The 16,771-nt window shown below is 37.9% G+C and overlaps 2 protein-coding genes across 2 annotated transcripts; one reads left to right on the top strand and one right to left on the bottom strand.

Moving 5' to 3' along the window:
• The first annotated feature begins 4,961 nt into the window (after positions 1–4,961).
• On the top strand, positions 4,962–5,727 carry LOC137707813 (small ribosomal subunit protein uS17c). The gene has a single exon (XM_068446728.2). It carries the CDS (start codon positions 5,081–5,083, stop codon positions 5,540–5,542), a length of 462 nt encoding a protein of 153 aa, XP_068302829.2. The 5' UTR covers positions 4,962–5,080; the 3' UTR covers positions 5,543–5,727.
• An 835-nt stretch (positions 5,728–6,562) lies between these two features.
• On the bottom strand, positions 6,563–11,151 carry LOC137707812 (homeobox-leucine zipper protein GLABRA 2). The gene is made up of 11 exons (XM_068446727.2): positions 10,865–11,151; positions 10,443–10,729; positions 9,684–9,801; positions 9,385–9,579; positions 8,896–9,270; positions 8,693–8,794; positions 8,361–8,570; positions 7,877–8,051; positions 7,504–7,775; positions 7,321–7,407; positions 6,563–7,219 (listed from the first exon to the last, which is right to left on the bottom strand). The coding sequence occupies exons 1-11, from the start codon at positions 10,943–10,945 to the stop codon at positions 6,839–6,841; spliced, it is 2,283 nt and encodes a 760-aa protein (XP_068302828.1). The 5' UTR covers positions 10,946–11,151; the 3' UTR covers positions 6,563–6,838.
• Positions 11,152–16,771: the final 5,620 nt, after the last annotated feature.

Below are 16,771 nucleotides of genomic sequence, written 5' to 3'. Positions count from 1 at the left end.
TCGGGTGATGTGGGATGTTACAATCCACCCCTTTTAGGGGCTCGACGTCCTCCTCAGCACACTTCCGGCTAGGGATTGGCTCTGATACCAAACTGACACACCCCGACCCAGAATGTCAACTAGGACTTCGAATTGAGCTGTGTTGGCTGCCACCTAGAAGGTGGCGAAGCCATAAAGTGTAGTGATGTGGAAAATTTGAATAAATTTAAACCTAAAAGTGCCTAAATACAAGAGTGCGCTGTGAGCGGAAATGAACCCATTTCACACGTGACGTCAGAGCATAAGTAAAGTACAGTAGAGTGGATTGAAAATCATACCATCAAAGGTAATCTCCAATACCAAGATTTGCCACGAATCCTCGTCCATACGAAAACTCTGCTACTAGAACCTGGAGGGATAAAAAAAAAAAAACAAGAGTGAATGGGCCTAAAAATAATGCTTTAATAAAGACCTTCTAAATGTTATAATCCCTCGCTGTAATACTTGTATAGTTTCCAGGAAATTATACTACGTATAAGTATGAAATCAAATGTAAATCAATAGTAAATCTAGGAATATTTCAAATCACTACATATCGGCAACAATATAAAAAAAAAAAAGAAATCAGGTGCTCATTAATCTATGATAACACACGAGTCGGAGTTGCCTAACGTAACATGTATGACTCATAAATCAATCTATGAAAACACATGAGTCGGAGTTGTCTAATGCAACCTGTACGACGGTGTCGGAGTTGCCTAGTATTGCAACCTGTACAACAATGTCGAAGTTGCCTACTATTGCAACCTGTACAACGATGTCGGAGTTGCCTACTATTGCAACCCGTACGACGGTGTCGGAGTTGCCTATTATTGCAACATGTACGACATTGTCAGAGTTGCCTATCGCAACTTGTACGACAGTGTCGGAGTTGCATAAAACATAAATATAGTCAAGCCATAACTCAATCATTTCAAATAACACCATAAACTCACCTATACTTACCTGCACGTCCCACGTTCACCTTAGCACTTCCAAGCATTCACAACAATTATATGCAGGTAATATGCATATGGATATGCCATGATGCAATCTAAAACTCAACCATATCATAGTATTTTAAAATATATATTAACATGGCATAAAATGCATAAATCAATTTAAAAGCATTTGTGGAACTATCAATCATATATATACTATAAAAATGAAAAGACCCACTCACCTGAGGTCAACACAACAACTCCCTAGCACGAATATCGAGGCATCACGAACGATCGTTGCCTAGAACAAATATTTAGTCACGTCTCAAAATAATTATTGATATAACAAGTAACTTACATAAAACACATCCCCAAGGACGTTCTAGAATGATTTGAGACATTTTGACCAAAAATCAATCGTCGGTCAAATATCAACGGTAGGGTCCACAACCCTACTTAACTCAATATGGAAGATCCACATCTTGGATTTCCGATCCGTAACTTCTAAAGATCCACATTATACTTTTAGAACATCATACTAAAGTTTCATTACAATCCAACGGTTAGATCTCCGTCAATTGCAAAATTCAAGTGGCAGTCAATGTTTTATTTTACGAACTTACAAATCAAATTCGGGAAGATCCCTACGTTAGATTCCCAATGCGTAAGTTTCTATTATCCTCAAATATTACGTACTATAATGTATTAAGGTTTGGTGACGATTCAACGGTCGGATTGTCAATTTCACATAATGTTCAAGTAGCGGTCTTTATCAAAACTATGTTCAAACAATGGGATTTCATCAATCGGACTTCACCTATGGAATTGGTGTGTCAAACTTAGATTAGGAAGGTCAGGGGGTGACTCGGCTTATGCGCCACCGCACACGGCAGTCGGCCACCCCGATTCGCCTAAAAATTCAACTATCTCCACAAATTCTCAAATTTTATAGAAATGAAGATCCCAAAGAGTGAGCAAGTTTTATACCTATGACCAAGTCCAATTTGGCCGGGAAAGGCTCAAATTTCACTCAAACCCATCGGAACCCTAGAATGGGTGAACTTCGATTCTCCTTCCTCGGTGTTCAAACGTCTCTACCACTAGTTGGGTCTTGTTCCTAGGTCCAAGGGAAGTTGATTAAAGGTAGTTGTGGGTGGTAGAACTCGTCGGTTGGAAGGAATCATCGTCGAGCACCTCCGGTGCTCAGGTGAGGTTCTACATAGTTTTGGACCTAAAACCCTTTGAATTTGGGTGGAGATGGTAAATGGAAGGTTGTAGAAGAGTTTGCAGGTGATGGATGGTTGAGTTTCACCTAAAAAATGGATGAGATTGGTCGGAATTCACACCAGTTCGAAACTGGGTTGCGGAGCATAAACGGGTCAATGGGAAACGGTGGTTCTTTCTCACCCTTCCTGATTGGTCCCTCCTTCCCCCTCCCCCCAAAATCTCTGATTGGTCCTAAAAAAATAATATGATTGGGCCGGTCCTCAACCTTGATTGGTTACAATTCCCACATGGTGGGAGTTTTAATCAATCTAAAATTCATAGCTTAGTAAAACGACTTCAAATGTTCGTAACTATAGCGTTAAAACTCAGACTCGCAAATGACCTTCACCTATGCTTTCGCAGCTTCGATATCTATTCAAAGACATTAATTGTGACTTTGAACGGTCAACGAAAGTCAAGCATCTTCACCTCTAAGGGCATTTTCGTAAAATCACTACTTTAAAATTTATAAAACTTAAAATTAGGGATGAGTTCTCACAAATGGGTAGTTGGTTGATTTTGGAAGAAATTATATTATTGGACCAAGAATATGTGCAATTTTGGGTGAACAAAATTTTTTTTTTGTTCGATTGGTGCACTCAATATATGAAAAAATATATGAATTAGTGAATCTATTATTTTGATGGGATACGCATTCCAAGAAACTAGTTTCAATGATCTAACCGTTAAACATGTTTGTATATACTTTGAGACCGCATACGCCAAAAATTGCAAAAAACAAACATTTAGAGAATGCAAGGAATATTCCGTCAACCTTGACGATACTGACGACGTCAGGTAACTCTGTTAGTTTTTAAACGGAATATTCTAATGTTTAATGGAATATTCCCTAACGCTGTTAGGGATTCTGTTAGCGTGCCAAGCACGTGCCTGCTAATGGTCGGCACATGTGGCCGTGCTTTGGCCGGCACGTAGGACATTAGAAATTTTTTCTAAAAATATAAGGATGTTCCTGGTGTTGAGTAAGTCACGATGGTATATTCAAACACCCAAATTGAGCAACGTATGAGAAGTTATTACACGGTTTGGTTATGTGCTTAAAATTAACATTGAATTAGTTGTTTCACATATAGGTGAGACGTTTCCGGAAGATGAGTGTAACCAGGCGATGCTTGGAGGCTACGACCCTGCTACATACCAATGAGTGGGCTTTTGGTTTTCTATATATACGTATATGTGCTTTACATTTTCCTAGAAACTGTTTCAAATGAGCGTATTCTTCTAAATGCCATGTCATGATTGTGCTCTATTTTATTATATGCATTAGCATGTGTATGCATAACATTGTATGATGTTGCGGAGGCTAGCTAAGTTTCAGGTGAGTACTATGTGATGATAGTGGTTGCATTGTTTATGATTATGCGTAGATGCATTTAGAGCTCATTATCCTGCACCTCGATGTTAGTGCTCCCACTCATGGCCAGGGCACAGTCCTTCACGTGATGTTTATCTCATGCACCACACGCTCACCTTGGATCCAAGTTTGGTGCACAGCCCTGTCGTACAGACCACATTAGGTGGTTCCGACTCGTAGGTGACCCGCGATTATTCGTACAACCTTTACGTGATCGTAGCACTTGAGTGTACTTATTTACACCCAACCCTATCGTACAAACCACAATAGGTGGTTTTGACTCGTGTGCAAGAATTGCTTTATAAGCTATAGGTTCAGTCATACAGGTCATGTTAGGTGACTCCGGCTGGCATATCATTTTATATTGATTCACATCACTTGACTTACATATTTGTTACTAAGATACTTGGCATGGTATATATTTTGGTTTTCATTGCGCTCAAGCATGATTTTTATATACATGTATTATTATTTTCTAGGAAATTACACAGGTTTTACAGTGAGGGGTTATTATTTTTGGAAAGAGAAATAGTTTTAAAAAGCTTTGTTTTTGCCCACTCACGTTTTTTGTTTTGCGCCCCTCCAGGTTCTAGTTAGACGTTCGTGTTAGTGGCTTACGAGGACTCTACGGCAGTTCTGACAAACTTCAACTAATGTAGGAATTTCTCTCTTGTCTTGTATAATTAATATTTAGCCGGTTGGACTGCATTTAGGTTACCTACGCTCTGAGTACTTGTATTACTACTTTAAACATCTCTGCATCCTTTTTATGGTTATCTTAGTGTAAATTAGTTAGTTTTGGTTTTTAAGTACTCACATTTTCATATCGTTGTCACTTCCGCACTACGCTCATGGCTACGTCACCTGCATGTGATGGCCAGCATGCCTCGATTCCGGTTGGGGTGTGTCAAGTTTAGTAATCAAATGGTTTTGATTCCGATTCAAAAGTGAATTGGCAAAAAACTTGTATGAAACCAACATCATTCCTATTCTGTTTCCTAACAATTTGGTAAACACCTTTCATAGGAATCTGATTTTGATTCCTCCCCAATCTAATTCTTCCTCAATTCAATTCCCCTCATTTTGATTGCGGATTAGTAAACGAGCCATTAGCACTATAGTCCAATGATATTCCTCTTCACTTGTAAGTGAGAGGTTTTAAGTTCGATTTTCGCCAAAGACAAATTTGAACTATATTATTGCTAGCCCATTGTAAAACTTAGTCCAACTCCGTACCCTTTAGTGTGAATAATATCATTTATTAAATATATACATATATATGCAATTGATGTCATATGGTAAATTATGTGTCCAAACACCATTTTAGTTTTTTTCCAAAGAAAAATTTCAACATAGAGAGAGCCGAAACTCCAAAAATCCCAACCCAAAGGATAGAGTAGACAGACCTCATCCCATATCCCTTATCCCCCATACCCTTTATACCCAAAACTGCAAACTCAAACGTCAAACCAAAGCAAAAATGTCACTCACGGCTTCACTCCTCCACCCCTCTCCCAAGCTCTCCACTCCTTTCCTCCATGGCTCCTCCACCTCCTTCTCCCCCCTCTCCAAACCCACTTCCTCCCTCGCCTTCCCCACCCCACAACGCCTCACTTTCCTCCCGCCCATCAGAGCCCTGAAGTACCTCCAAGGCCGCGTCGTCTGCGCCACCAGCGACAAGACCGTCGCCGTCGAAGTCACCCGCCTCGCCCCGCACCCCAAGTACAAGAGGCGGGTCAGGAAGCAGAAGAAGTACCAGGCCCACGACCCAGATAACCAGTTCCAGGTTGGGGACATTGTCCAGCTTGAAAAATGCAGACCCATTAGCAAGACCAAGACTTTTCTTGCTGTGCCGGTTCCTACCAAGAAATCGAAGAGCAAGTCCGGTGAAGGCGACGCGCCGAATGAGCTCGGGATTCCCTTGGAGTCTCTGCAGGTTTAGTCTATGCTGTTGTTTTGATTGTGCATTTGTGAGTTGGGCTGTTTTAATGAGAATGTTTTGAATTTAGAGTTATTGGGTGAAAATTAATGAAATCTTGAGCTTTCTTTGGCTGAAATTAATGTAACCTCAATCTCAATGGGTTTTTGATGATGTGCCTTATCACTTAATTTCATTGAATTTTCAAATATTGGTGTTGGGGATTGTGGTTATGGGCATTTTGATGACCGCATTGTGTGGATTTTGTTTGAATTTCCATATTTTGTCGATGATTCGACGAGTGCTTCTTAATGCATTTGGATTAATAGATACTAGAGGTGGAGTCGAGTAACAAATGGGATGAATGTAAATAAAAGAATGACAAAATGTGACGATTTCTGGGTTTACAATTCGCTGGAAAATATGAAAGAATATTGCGTGCTTGCTGATTAATGGGAAAAATTGGTACTTTTGTAGGTTTAGAACTCTTGTGTTTAACAAGATGGATTTTTAGTGATGTATGCTTTTGGGGAAAGTTGTAAAGTTAGAATGCTCATGTGAGCAAGTGCTTTTGCCTGGAGTTGTTCTGCTTCTGCTACATTTGAGTTTTGAGTAATTACTCTTCCCGTCACCACTATTTGGAATTTATCAAAATTGCAGTTCTTGAATGTATATTGCTGCAAGTCAATATGTGGAAAAAAAAATATTGTGCTAAATTCATAGCAGTAAGAAAAGTGTCTCCAGTCTCTCATCTTTCTGAGGACTGCTACATCTTCCGGGACAGCATGTTGTAGGTGGCCGGTTTGTCGGTAATCATTCTGTGGCCGGCAGTGTCTGTTTCTCTTGAGGTGAAAAGGCCTTCTAGTTAAATTTAGATGATCAGTTTTGTTTCACTTTGCAGATTCGAGCGTATCCAAGTTGTCCATGGCAATGCCCCATTCCCATTTGTATTCAAGTTTGAATCTGCCTCTCTGTAGCTTAGGCTAGAGTAGAATATCGCTTAAATAATAAGAAACTGAGCCGTTTCAAGAACGCAAATAGAAATTAAATTAACCAAATTTTGGCATTGATAAATTGTTATTTACAAGGAAACTTGTAAAATTATAAAGATTATAAATCAAATCTTGCCAATATAATTGTTTAGAGACTTTGCCTTCAGTCCCAAGTCCTCCATTCCAACCAAAACGAATAAACAAAGTCACAAATGACTCATCTTCTAAAACCACTGGTAATTAAAAAAAAAAAAAAAAAGAAATAAAAATATATTAAAACCCTAATTTTTTAACTTAACTATGGCTAAACCTAATTAATTTACTCTGATCAGCCATCCTCACACTGCAAGCTTGTTTTAATATTTCTCAAAGTGCATGATATTAGAGTGTTGACAGACTCCACAGACTCCATTGTTAGCTTGGCTGTGGGGGAGGAATTTGTCAAGACTTGAAATGCTGCTGTCAGCAGAGTTCCTCCTTCACTGCTCCTGTCTTCTTGGCTGGATGTGAGGACCATCGGTCTCGACTCCAGCCCATCAGGAAGAATCGAGAACCCTGAAGGCAATATGGCGATGTTGTTCGCGTCGCATCCGGTCATCACCGACTGCATTCCGGTGATATCCACTGGAGCGTAGACCACCATTGACTCGTAAGAGTTTATGCAGGTATCTTGCAGTATCCACATGCTGTTTTCTTTTGATTTCATGCTCTGAAAGATTGGAATGCCAAATATATGTTAGCAGAGATTATAAAGATTTCGGGTTAACAATACGAGGGTCGTTAACTTGTGTATCAAGAAAGAGAACCCACTTGGATTGTAACAGCATTGCCACGATCTTGTCCTTTGGATAGGTTTGCAATTGTTTGAGCGGGTCCTCCATTTAACATTATATCCCACTAGCAATTAGGGAACAAGAAAATTTAGTTAACGTTTATGACGGGCTATTAAGATGATTAATTACAGATTAGTAGAGTTGTTTCACATTTACTAACCTCATTCCTTCGAGTCTCGTCTCTTAAGAAATCGAAGAGCAGATAAGGAGAGACGGGCAGCCATACTGAAGAAACAGCGCACAAAATCACACCGAGAGGCTCTCCTGGGTCGTTCAAGTTCTTTCTGGAGGCAATCCTTATGTCGTCCCCTGTTTTGCTTGAGATCTTGGTCCAGGTATGGTAGCTTGATGCTCCGATTGCACGACAAAAGCTGGCTGTCATTCTTTGTGCCAATTTTAGAATGCTTTTTCTCCCAGCAAGGGTGGCCACACCTAATTTTCAGTAATCAATTCCAAGCATTTAATTCCGACTATTACCCTCATTTAGCCATTGTAACTAGATGCATTTTTAAGTCTGTTTAACTTGGACATACCAGTTGAATCCTTCATGGGAACATTGGTTGCCATGAAGAAAACAAGCCGTTCGCATTGCAGTTGCAGCGTTGCTACCCAATGTCTTGCTCCAAATGCTAGACCGCTGTTGACAATGGTGCGGTACATGGTCTGAATTGTGCTCCTCTGGCATTCTAGGTGCTCCACCCAGATCACCTGCAGGCCATTATTAGATCATTTAACCTGGCTTGCACCGTCACAAATCTATGCATGATTCTATCATTTTCACCTCTGTGTTTCAGTTTTCATTTTCGTGTTGTTTTCCATTCCCTGGCCAAAGTCAATTGTCAAAAGCAATACTCATATCGGTACTCACTGCTCATGTAAAATTCTGATATCCAAATTTTCGCACTCGGGGGTGTCTAGGTGTTTGAAATCTCATTAAACGAGAGGGATGTGATGTTGTGTTCTATCCATAAGATTATAATTAAGTATGCAATTAAATTTGGAAACACATTTGCGTACCTTGCAGTGGCCATTTGTTTTGTCCTCGATGATGCATCCAGAGGGACGCTTCCTGCATTTCACCAAGGATGCATCTATGTTATCTTCGACTTTGTCAATCGAAACATCAACTATAGCCCATTGTTCAGGACTCAATTGCTTGCAACATCGAACGAAGTACACTTCTCTAGTGGGAACCAAGGGTGTAAGCATTTGCAGCTCTGCAAACATCTGCAACCAAACTCAACTTTGAGTTTTCTTATATGAAATCAAACATCTGCAGAATATTCTGATCCATGCTGCAGACAGGTTGATCTGCGTATTCACGTTGAAAAGGAAATTTTGCAGCTTACCAATTGTACTGCACCATTTCTGTTGTCTCCTTCACCATTGTTAATAACATCAACAGTTGCCGCCTTTGAGATCATGCATGGAAACATTTCCTTCCATTGATTCTGCATACAACATAATACCAGAGGCGGTTAGCTTACAATTCTTGCAAGAAAAAAGCAATAAGACTTGTATATTGCAGCTTCTTGAAAGGGCTAGTGCGTACCACATCCATGAAACTTTGAACTAGTCGCGGAAGGTCAACAAACACCAACCCAGTCTCTCTGGAGGCCTCGATGGATCTCTTTGGCCGCCCATTCCCAGGAACTTCAATGTTGAACTCTTTGATGTACTCATCGTAATTAAGTATTTCACGGCCAGTCTCCACACTCCGAACCCAAAGTGGTTCGCCTGCTGTAGCCATCTTCTTAAGCTCCTCCATTGCTTGATTCACTATCTCCATAATCCTCGACTCCTCAAGACCGAAGATTCCAGTGTAGAAGTCCAAAGAGCTTCTATTCTCCTGGTCGTGACCAGCGGAGCAGGAAGGAGAGGATGTCCCGGGAGGGTATTTTACAAGAGCTGCTCTGAGTTTTTCGACCTACAGACGTATATTGAAACATAGTTCATTAGTCCAAAGTATGTGACAAATAATATTTGATCGATCATTTTCTTTGGGCTTCATGTTGTTGAAGAAATAGTTCTAACTTCTGACCTCGGATTTGAGTCTGGCATTTTCGATTCGTAGTTGTTGCTCCTCGGTGGTGAGGGTGGCATCCCGGCTAGTGGTTGCAGTGCCACAGTTGGGGCAGCATGCTTTGTTTATCTGCTCTCTCATTGCCTTATTTTCATCGCGGAGTTTCTCCATTTCACCTTTCAACAGAGAGTTTTCGTGGCGTTCTTGTATAGCCTGTGTAAAATAGACCAATAAGTATCCAAGTTTTTCGTTACCAATAATCCCACAGCTGGTGTGAAAGCGATCACAATTATCAGAAGATTAATTAAATCGAGTACCTTGATTTGGGTTCGACGATTCTGAAACCAGAACTTGACCTGCCTTGGAGCAAGGCCTAATTGCTTGCTCAGTTGCTGCCTCTGCTTCTCATCAGGATGTGGTGATTCTTTGAACAACCTGCAGATTAGTAACATTCTCAATTGATTAACACAATCTGGTTAAAACATTAAAATTTAGATCAGTATTTTTAAAATTAAATCACTGCAATTAGGAAACTAATCAGTATTTTTAAATTGTATGTAAAACAAAGAGCCAAAACACTTTTCAATGTTTGTATGTTTTCTTTTGTGATGAGCAAATTTATGTTACCAACTCTCTTTGAACCTTTACATCGTACATGGTAAAGTAATCTTGTTTTCAAAAAAGCTGCATGCAAGTTAAAAGAGATTAAACCGACCAATTACAAAAGCATGTGCTTTGTTCAAATTCCAAAATCCTAACTAATCCAACTTCCTTTTTTTTTTCTTTTTTTTTTTTTTGAACTGATAATCCAACTTCCATTAAAACATGGTATTTTACACAAGAAAATCGGCATTTTTTTGTCACGGAAGTGAACGAATTAACGAACAGAAATGTGTAAAAGAACAGAAGAGATGTGCGAAAATTATTTTATTTTTGCAAGAATAACTCATTGTTTCAAGTGTTCCAATGAAGATGTGACTAGGCCATATCTGTTCCTAGTCATAACACATTAAACCGTCTTAAATTTCGCTTGTACTAGGGGAAAAAAAATATAAAGAGAGGGAATGTGTACTTACGCTTCCATTTCTCGGATTTGCTCGGTGGTGTGCCTATGGTACTTTTTCCTCTTCTTCTTCTTGTTCTTGTTGTCTCCATCAACATCATCTTCGTCATGCTCTCCTTCTCCGTCAAATTCATCTTCCGATCTCGACCTCCCAGGGCCCGAGTTCTCGCTGCTAATCTCCGTCGTGTCTTCTCTCCGGCGGACACTGCCTACAGCTGCACTTGCGCCTCCACCGCTGCCCTCATCTCCTTCCTCCACCTCCCTGCTTGCCGCCGCCCCAGCATCACGAAAAATCCCAGCCTTCAAAACCCAAATACAAAAAACATTATTAAGCACAACCCAAAAGAGGATTTATCTTTACTAGTGATAAAGCTAAGATTAAAAAGGTTAACTAGTTGAAATGAAATGGATGAGGGTTGGTGAAGAAGTACATACGAGGGAGAGGGAGAGGGCCGGGGAAGCAAAGAAGTCCTTGGTTCGAGAAGTTGGTGGATTGTTAGACATGTCGACGCCCATGGCAAGCTTAGTGCATGTTCTTGGTATTATTAAGGAGAGAGTGGCCAATAGGCTTGTTTTATGGGATGGCAATGGTCGCTCTACCTAGCTAGCTCTGCACAAAGAGAGAGAGAGAGAGAGAGAGAGAGAGAGAGAGAGAGAGGTGGGCGGATGTAGTTGATTAAGGATATAAAACAAAATGAACTGAAAGAGTTGCTCTTTTCTATTTTTTTGCTGTTGGAATGAAGGGTTCGATTTGATGAGAGAGAGAGAGAGAGAGAGAGAGAGAGAGAGAGAGGGGGGGGGGGGGGGGGCTGGGCTTGGGGGCTGGTAGGGGTTGACTGTTAGATATTCTTCTGTAAATGGAATGTGAGAGAATTGACCTCAACTAACTTGACAAGGAAGCAGTTGAATATATATCTAACGCCTCAACGGTATTTTCTGTTTTCCTCCTTATTCCAAATTTTACAGGCTAATGGCTAGCCAGCTTATTGGCTAGGCTTTGGTGGCTGGCTCATACACCACTAATTAAATTAATTTGTTACTTAGGATTAGGGTTTATACATGTATGTAATGTATATAGATAGATGTGTTTATATTTTCCCTCCATGACGCAAAAATGACAACAATCTCCACCCTTCCTCTTTGATGGCACAACAAAGCAATTAGGAATAAATCATGAAGGGGTTTTAGATTGGATCCCACTAGCTCTAAACAATATTGATAAAAGAAGTAATGTAGATATGTTGAATGATTGTGGTTTTGGGATTCATATTTCTCCTCTTTTTAGGTCTCTTTGCTCAAATATTTTTCTTTGAATAACTACTCATTTTTGTCATTTTAAGCATAATAATACCCAAAAAGGAAGTATGGAAGTGATAGATGCTATGTGGAGTTTGTTACTCTCATTTCTTCTTTTTTTAGGAGAAATTTTAGTGTCCGTCTGTCTCACTAGTAAGATGATCCCACCACATTCACACAAATATGATGCTGCGAGATGTATATATTAGTTAAGTTCTAAATAGTTTCTTTGTCCCACATCAGTGAAATACTTGTAAAATAACTCATGTAATTCCTATATTTATATATCTATATATCTATATATCTCTAATTGGAGAATAATAAAATTATTCATATTTTTCCTAAACATAATTTAACTTGGCATCAAAGCAATTCGCTCTTGGTATTAATTTGTGTGCCCTAACCTCGTGCCCAGTTTTCCCTGTGTGTCGTGCCCTAGTTGTTCAAAAAAGGTTTGTGTTGCAGTTCCCTAATTTCTTGAATTAGGGTTTTGCTTGTTTTCGTACCCAACTGTTCAGATCCACCTCGACGGCTCCCCTTAACATCACTGACCGCTGCTTTACATTTGGATACTTTACTTTTTATAGGTAAAAGTAAAGAAACTAAAAGTGGTACCAAGGTCAATTACAAAAGTTGAGTTTTATGGTATGTCACATTGTGTTTGTGAGTTGTTGTGGTTGAAGAAATTATTTAGGAGACCTTGGGTTAGACCTAAGGAAGCTTTGAATTTATATTTTGATAATATGTTAGCGATATATATTTTCCATAATCTAGTGCAGCAACATGATTGTACTAAATATGTTGAGATTGGTCGACGCATCATCAAGGAAATTTATTTATGTTGGAATCATTTCCTTGCCATTTGTAGGAACTGAAGATCAACTTGCTAATGTGCTTACTAAGGCTATGTCTCAATTTGTTCGACATGTTGGGCATACGTGACATCTTTACTCTAACTAAAGAGGAAGTGTTTCCAGTTGTATATATTGATTAAGTTGTAAATAGTTCCCTTGTTCTGCATCCGTGAAATACTTGTAAAAATAACTCTTGTAATTCATATATATATATATATATATATATATATATATGTATATGTACACACGCACACCTTGAATTGATTAATAATGAAATTATTCAGAATTTTCCTAAGTACAATCTGAGGGTTCCTGTTTACTTGTTGCTTATGTGCCCATTCGTCCTACACAAGATTCTCTCATTTTAAGTGTCAAAATGTTAAATCTCTCTTTCCCTTAATAATTAAACCCATATGTCATTTAGCATCAGAATTCCATGTTAAAACTTTGAAAACATTAGGTTTTTAAAAGCTTAGCTCAAGAACAATGCAGTAGAACGAGATTGACAATAGAATGCAGATTCAATTTTTATCTACTAAAATAAGAAAAAGTGCAATTCAATCTTCTATAAAACTTTATAGATTCCAAAGAGTTTGTTATAATAAAAATTTGAGAAGCTTTAAACTTTACAAGGCGATACTCTAAATTACTTAAAACCAGAAGAATGAGTCAAATTTGGACGCAATCATGTAAAGAATTGACACATTACCTTTAGGCAACTAACCTAACTCACATCTGGAACCATGCTTTTAAAAGGTTTAACTTGAAAGAATGAGATCACATGTCGTTGTGGGATCTTATTATTTATTTCAAAGAGGGTATTTTACCTTTCCTTGTGGGGTCTTTATTTTGTAAGGTTCAACTCGAATGGTTGTCCTACAAGATTCTCAAATATTATAAAGATGATCGTCTTATTTATTACGGTAACTAGCACCTAATGGTCATAATCTTCACTACTCAGCAAGTTGTTTTGGATTCAATTCAATTAACATCAACCAGCACGACTATTCCTTTCTTAATACCATATATATACTAATGACAACCCTCTTTCTTCTCTACCTTATAATTAATTAGTTAAATTCGTATTTGATGGAAATTAATAAATTAGATAGTTGTGCTAATTAATAAACCTTTAACACAACTTTAGGACGATGTTAATATACATCTCAACGATCTTTTCCTAATCCGACATGGCATTCTCACATTTCTACTTATGCAATGTATGATGTACATATGAAACCTTTTTCCTATTTCGGATTTGCGAAACTTTCAATGTGTAATTTTCTTTCAACCGACTATTGTATCTTTTAAACTACATTAAGAATTTTTCGATAGACAAACACGACATTGTTGGACCAAACTAGTTTTATTACAATGTAGAAGTTAGACATGACAAATGATTACACAACGAGTTTAATTAATGACCTATTTAGCCCGTTTATTTTGATATCCCACTAATAAGGTGGTGATTGTGGGTATTGGTAGTTTTGATGGTGTTGTTGGTATTAGTGATGATATCAAAATAAATGGGATAATTGAGTCACGCATTAAACTCAAGGAGTGATAAATTGTCAGGTCCAATTGAAGCTATTACGATTTATTCTTTAACTAGATATAAATTATTAATATATAGAATATCACTATATAGATGCTTTTTACTTTATATATTATGTTGTGAGACTCTCAAACTATGTGATTGATCAGTTAGTTAGATGAGAGCTAAGACTAATGAGCTTTGGCTTAGGGTTAGCCAAGCCATATAGTAAGAAGACAAGAGGAAGCTGGGGAGGAGGGAGCTAACAAATAGTTTAACGGGAAGGAGGAAAGGAAGGTCAAAACATACAGTCATAGGTCACGAACAACCAGCACATGCTGATGGAAGTACCTGGTGTGAGTGTGAGTGACTTCTTTTGTGGATTTATTAGTATTTTTCTTTGTTTGTGTCCTTTTGTCATTTAAAAGGTTGAAAAGAGTGAATGCAATTAATGAATTTGGCTCCAAGCTTTTCGAATTATTTATTAATAATTTACCAAAAAACACACTCAAACTAAGCTCGGCTGCATCTGCATCTGCATCTTCATATGCATCTGCAGTGCATGGACATTTGTCCATACATTTTCTTTCTCTGGGTCAAATACCTAATCCTCTTACTATGTTGTGGACTTGATAGGAAATAGACAAGAGCCTCACATGCTGAGGCACGCAATTCTTTGTCCTTAAAACTAATTTTTCTAATAAACATTTGCACCTCAATTATCATTTTCTTTTCGAGAAAATTGTAGCAATGGTCATTTAACTCAATTGGAGTAATAGTTCCTAATTAAACATTTGTGATTACTGGTCCCTTAATTCATCAAAACGTCAGTTATGATCATTTTCGTCAACTCCGTTAGAACTTGCGTTAAAATGAGTCACATGCCACGCACCCAAGGCTAAATGAATGAGCAAATATGGAAAACCAAATAAGAAAAATTGTAGCAATGATCCATCAACTTTAACTCAATTAGAGAAATGGTCTCTCAACTTTAACTTAACTAGAGCAATGGTCCATCAACTTTAACTCTTGTAGCATTCCCTCAAAAAAATAAAAAATAAAAAATAAATAAGAAAACTCAATTGTAGCAATGGTCCTTCCAACATGACTCATTTTGACATAGGTTCTAACGAAGTTGACGAAAAGAATCATAACTGCACGTTTTGATGAGTTAAGGAATCAATGGTTACGGATTTTTAGTTGTGAAACTATTACTCCAATTGAGTTAAAATTGAGGGACATTTGCTATAATTTTCTCTTTCTTTTCTAATAGGACACCTAATAATTATTGATATTAATATGAAAATAGAAGAAGGGTTTATTTGAAAGTGATAATTGCTTTTAGTTTTTTTTTTTTTTAATTGAAATAAACAAAGGAAAAAAAAAGAGGTTTCTCCTCCTTCTATCCCTACAACTTTTGAAGGAGGACAAAAGGAAAGGAAAGTGAAGTTAAGGGAAAACCCAAATTACTAAGCAAGAACGTAGCATGGACCTTGGGGACCTACACCCTCTAGTTTAATATTGGATCGTACTGTTAGTAAAGGATTAGGGTTACAAAGAAATTTTTTCGTTTGGAAAGAATGGCACGTTAAAATGGAAGTATTCCAAACTAATCACGCGAAATTAACTGAACAAACTAAAATACATGACAACATGTAAAAGGTTTAGATTACTACTACATTTGCACTCTAGTTGCATATAAGCTCCTCTTGAAGAATGAGTGGTTAATTAAGCCGCACCTACAATTTTAAAGGTAAAGTATTATTTTGTTTATGCATCAATTTACGAGTAGTATTTTGAGTTTATGATTGAGTTAACTACATTTTACCTTTCTCCACGTTTGAGGTGATTTTCTAAATGGTTCATGAAGTTTCAATTTTGTCACATTGCATCCTGAGGTTTGAAATGTACGTTTCTCTCTATTTGAGCGTATTATCCTTTATCATATTGATGTAAAACCCGTTTCTAGGCAATGCAGAAACCTTACTTACTATATTCCCGCCAAACAGTATGATTGTTTGTCATATTGGAATACGCAATATTGATCAAGGAGAAGCCGAAACTCCATAATCACTAGTTCAAGTCTATGCGATGCAAGTGTGGTTTCCAAATCAATTTATAAATAAATTACACATGTTTATCACGTTATTAATTTGTTGAATGACTATACAGTCAAACATATACAAATACCTAATTGATCTCGAAAACTCAATAATATAATATGTGAAAATTAAAACCCCATGAGCCATTTTAAAAATATTAGGTGACATGCAGATTGAAGTAGCTGGTCTAGTGGTCCATTGATTCCTTACCTTTTTTCCGGAAACCCTGGTCCTTCTAGCTGTCAGACGGCACAACATCGATCCAACAACATTGATCTAATTCACAATGTGAGCTTGTAATTTTTTGTTACTTTCCCATCAAATCTTCCATCAACACACCTATACCTTTGACCTTTGGTTGTACATAAGATTCAAAACTCCATGCCATTTAGTATCACGGTCAGTGATATTCTTCTTCATTTGTAAGTAAAACGTCTTAGGTTCGATTTTCATGAAAAATAAATTTAAACCACATTATTATAGCTCGTCCATTGTGAGACTTAACCTACTCCTCCATCCCTTTAGTGTAGATAATTTCACTTGTTCAAATAAAATA

This window comes from Pyrus communis, chromosome 17 (assembly GCF_041283825.1).
Source record: "Pyrus communis isolate YQ-2024b chromosome 17, ASM4128382v1, whole genome shotgun sequence".
Taxonomy (NCBI): Eukaryota; Viridiplantae; Streptophyta; class Magnoliopsida; order Rosales; family Rosaceae; genus Pyrus; species Pyrus communis.
Note: the sequence above shows the minus strand (reverse complement) of the source record. Positions and strands in the feature narration are given on the sequence as shown.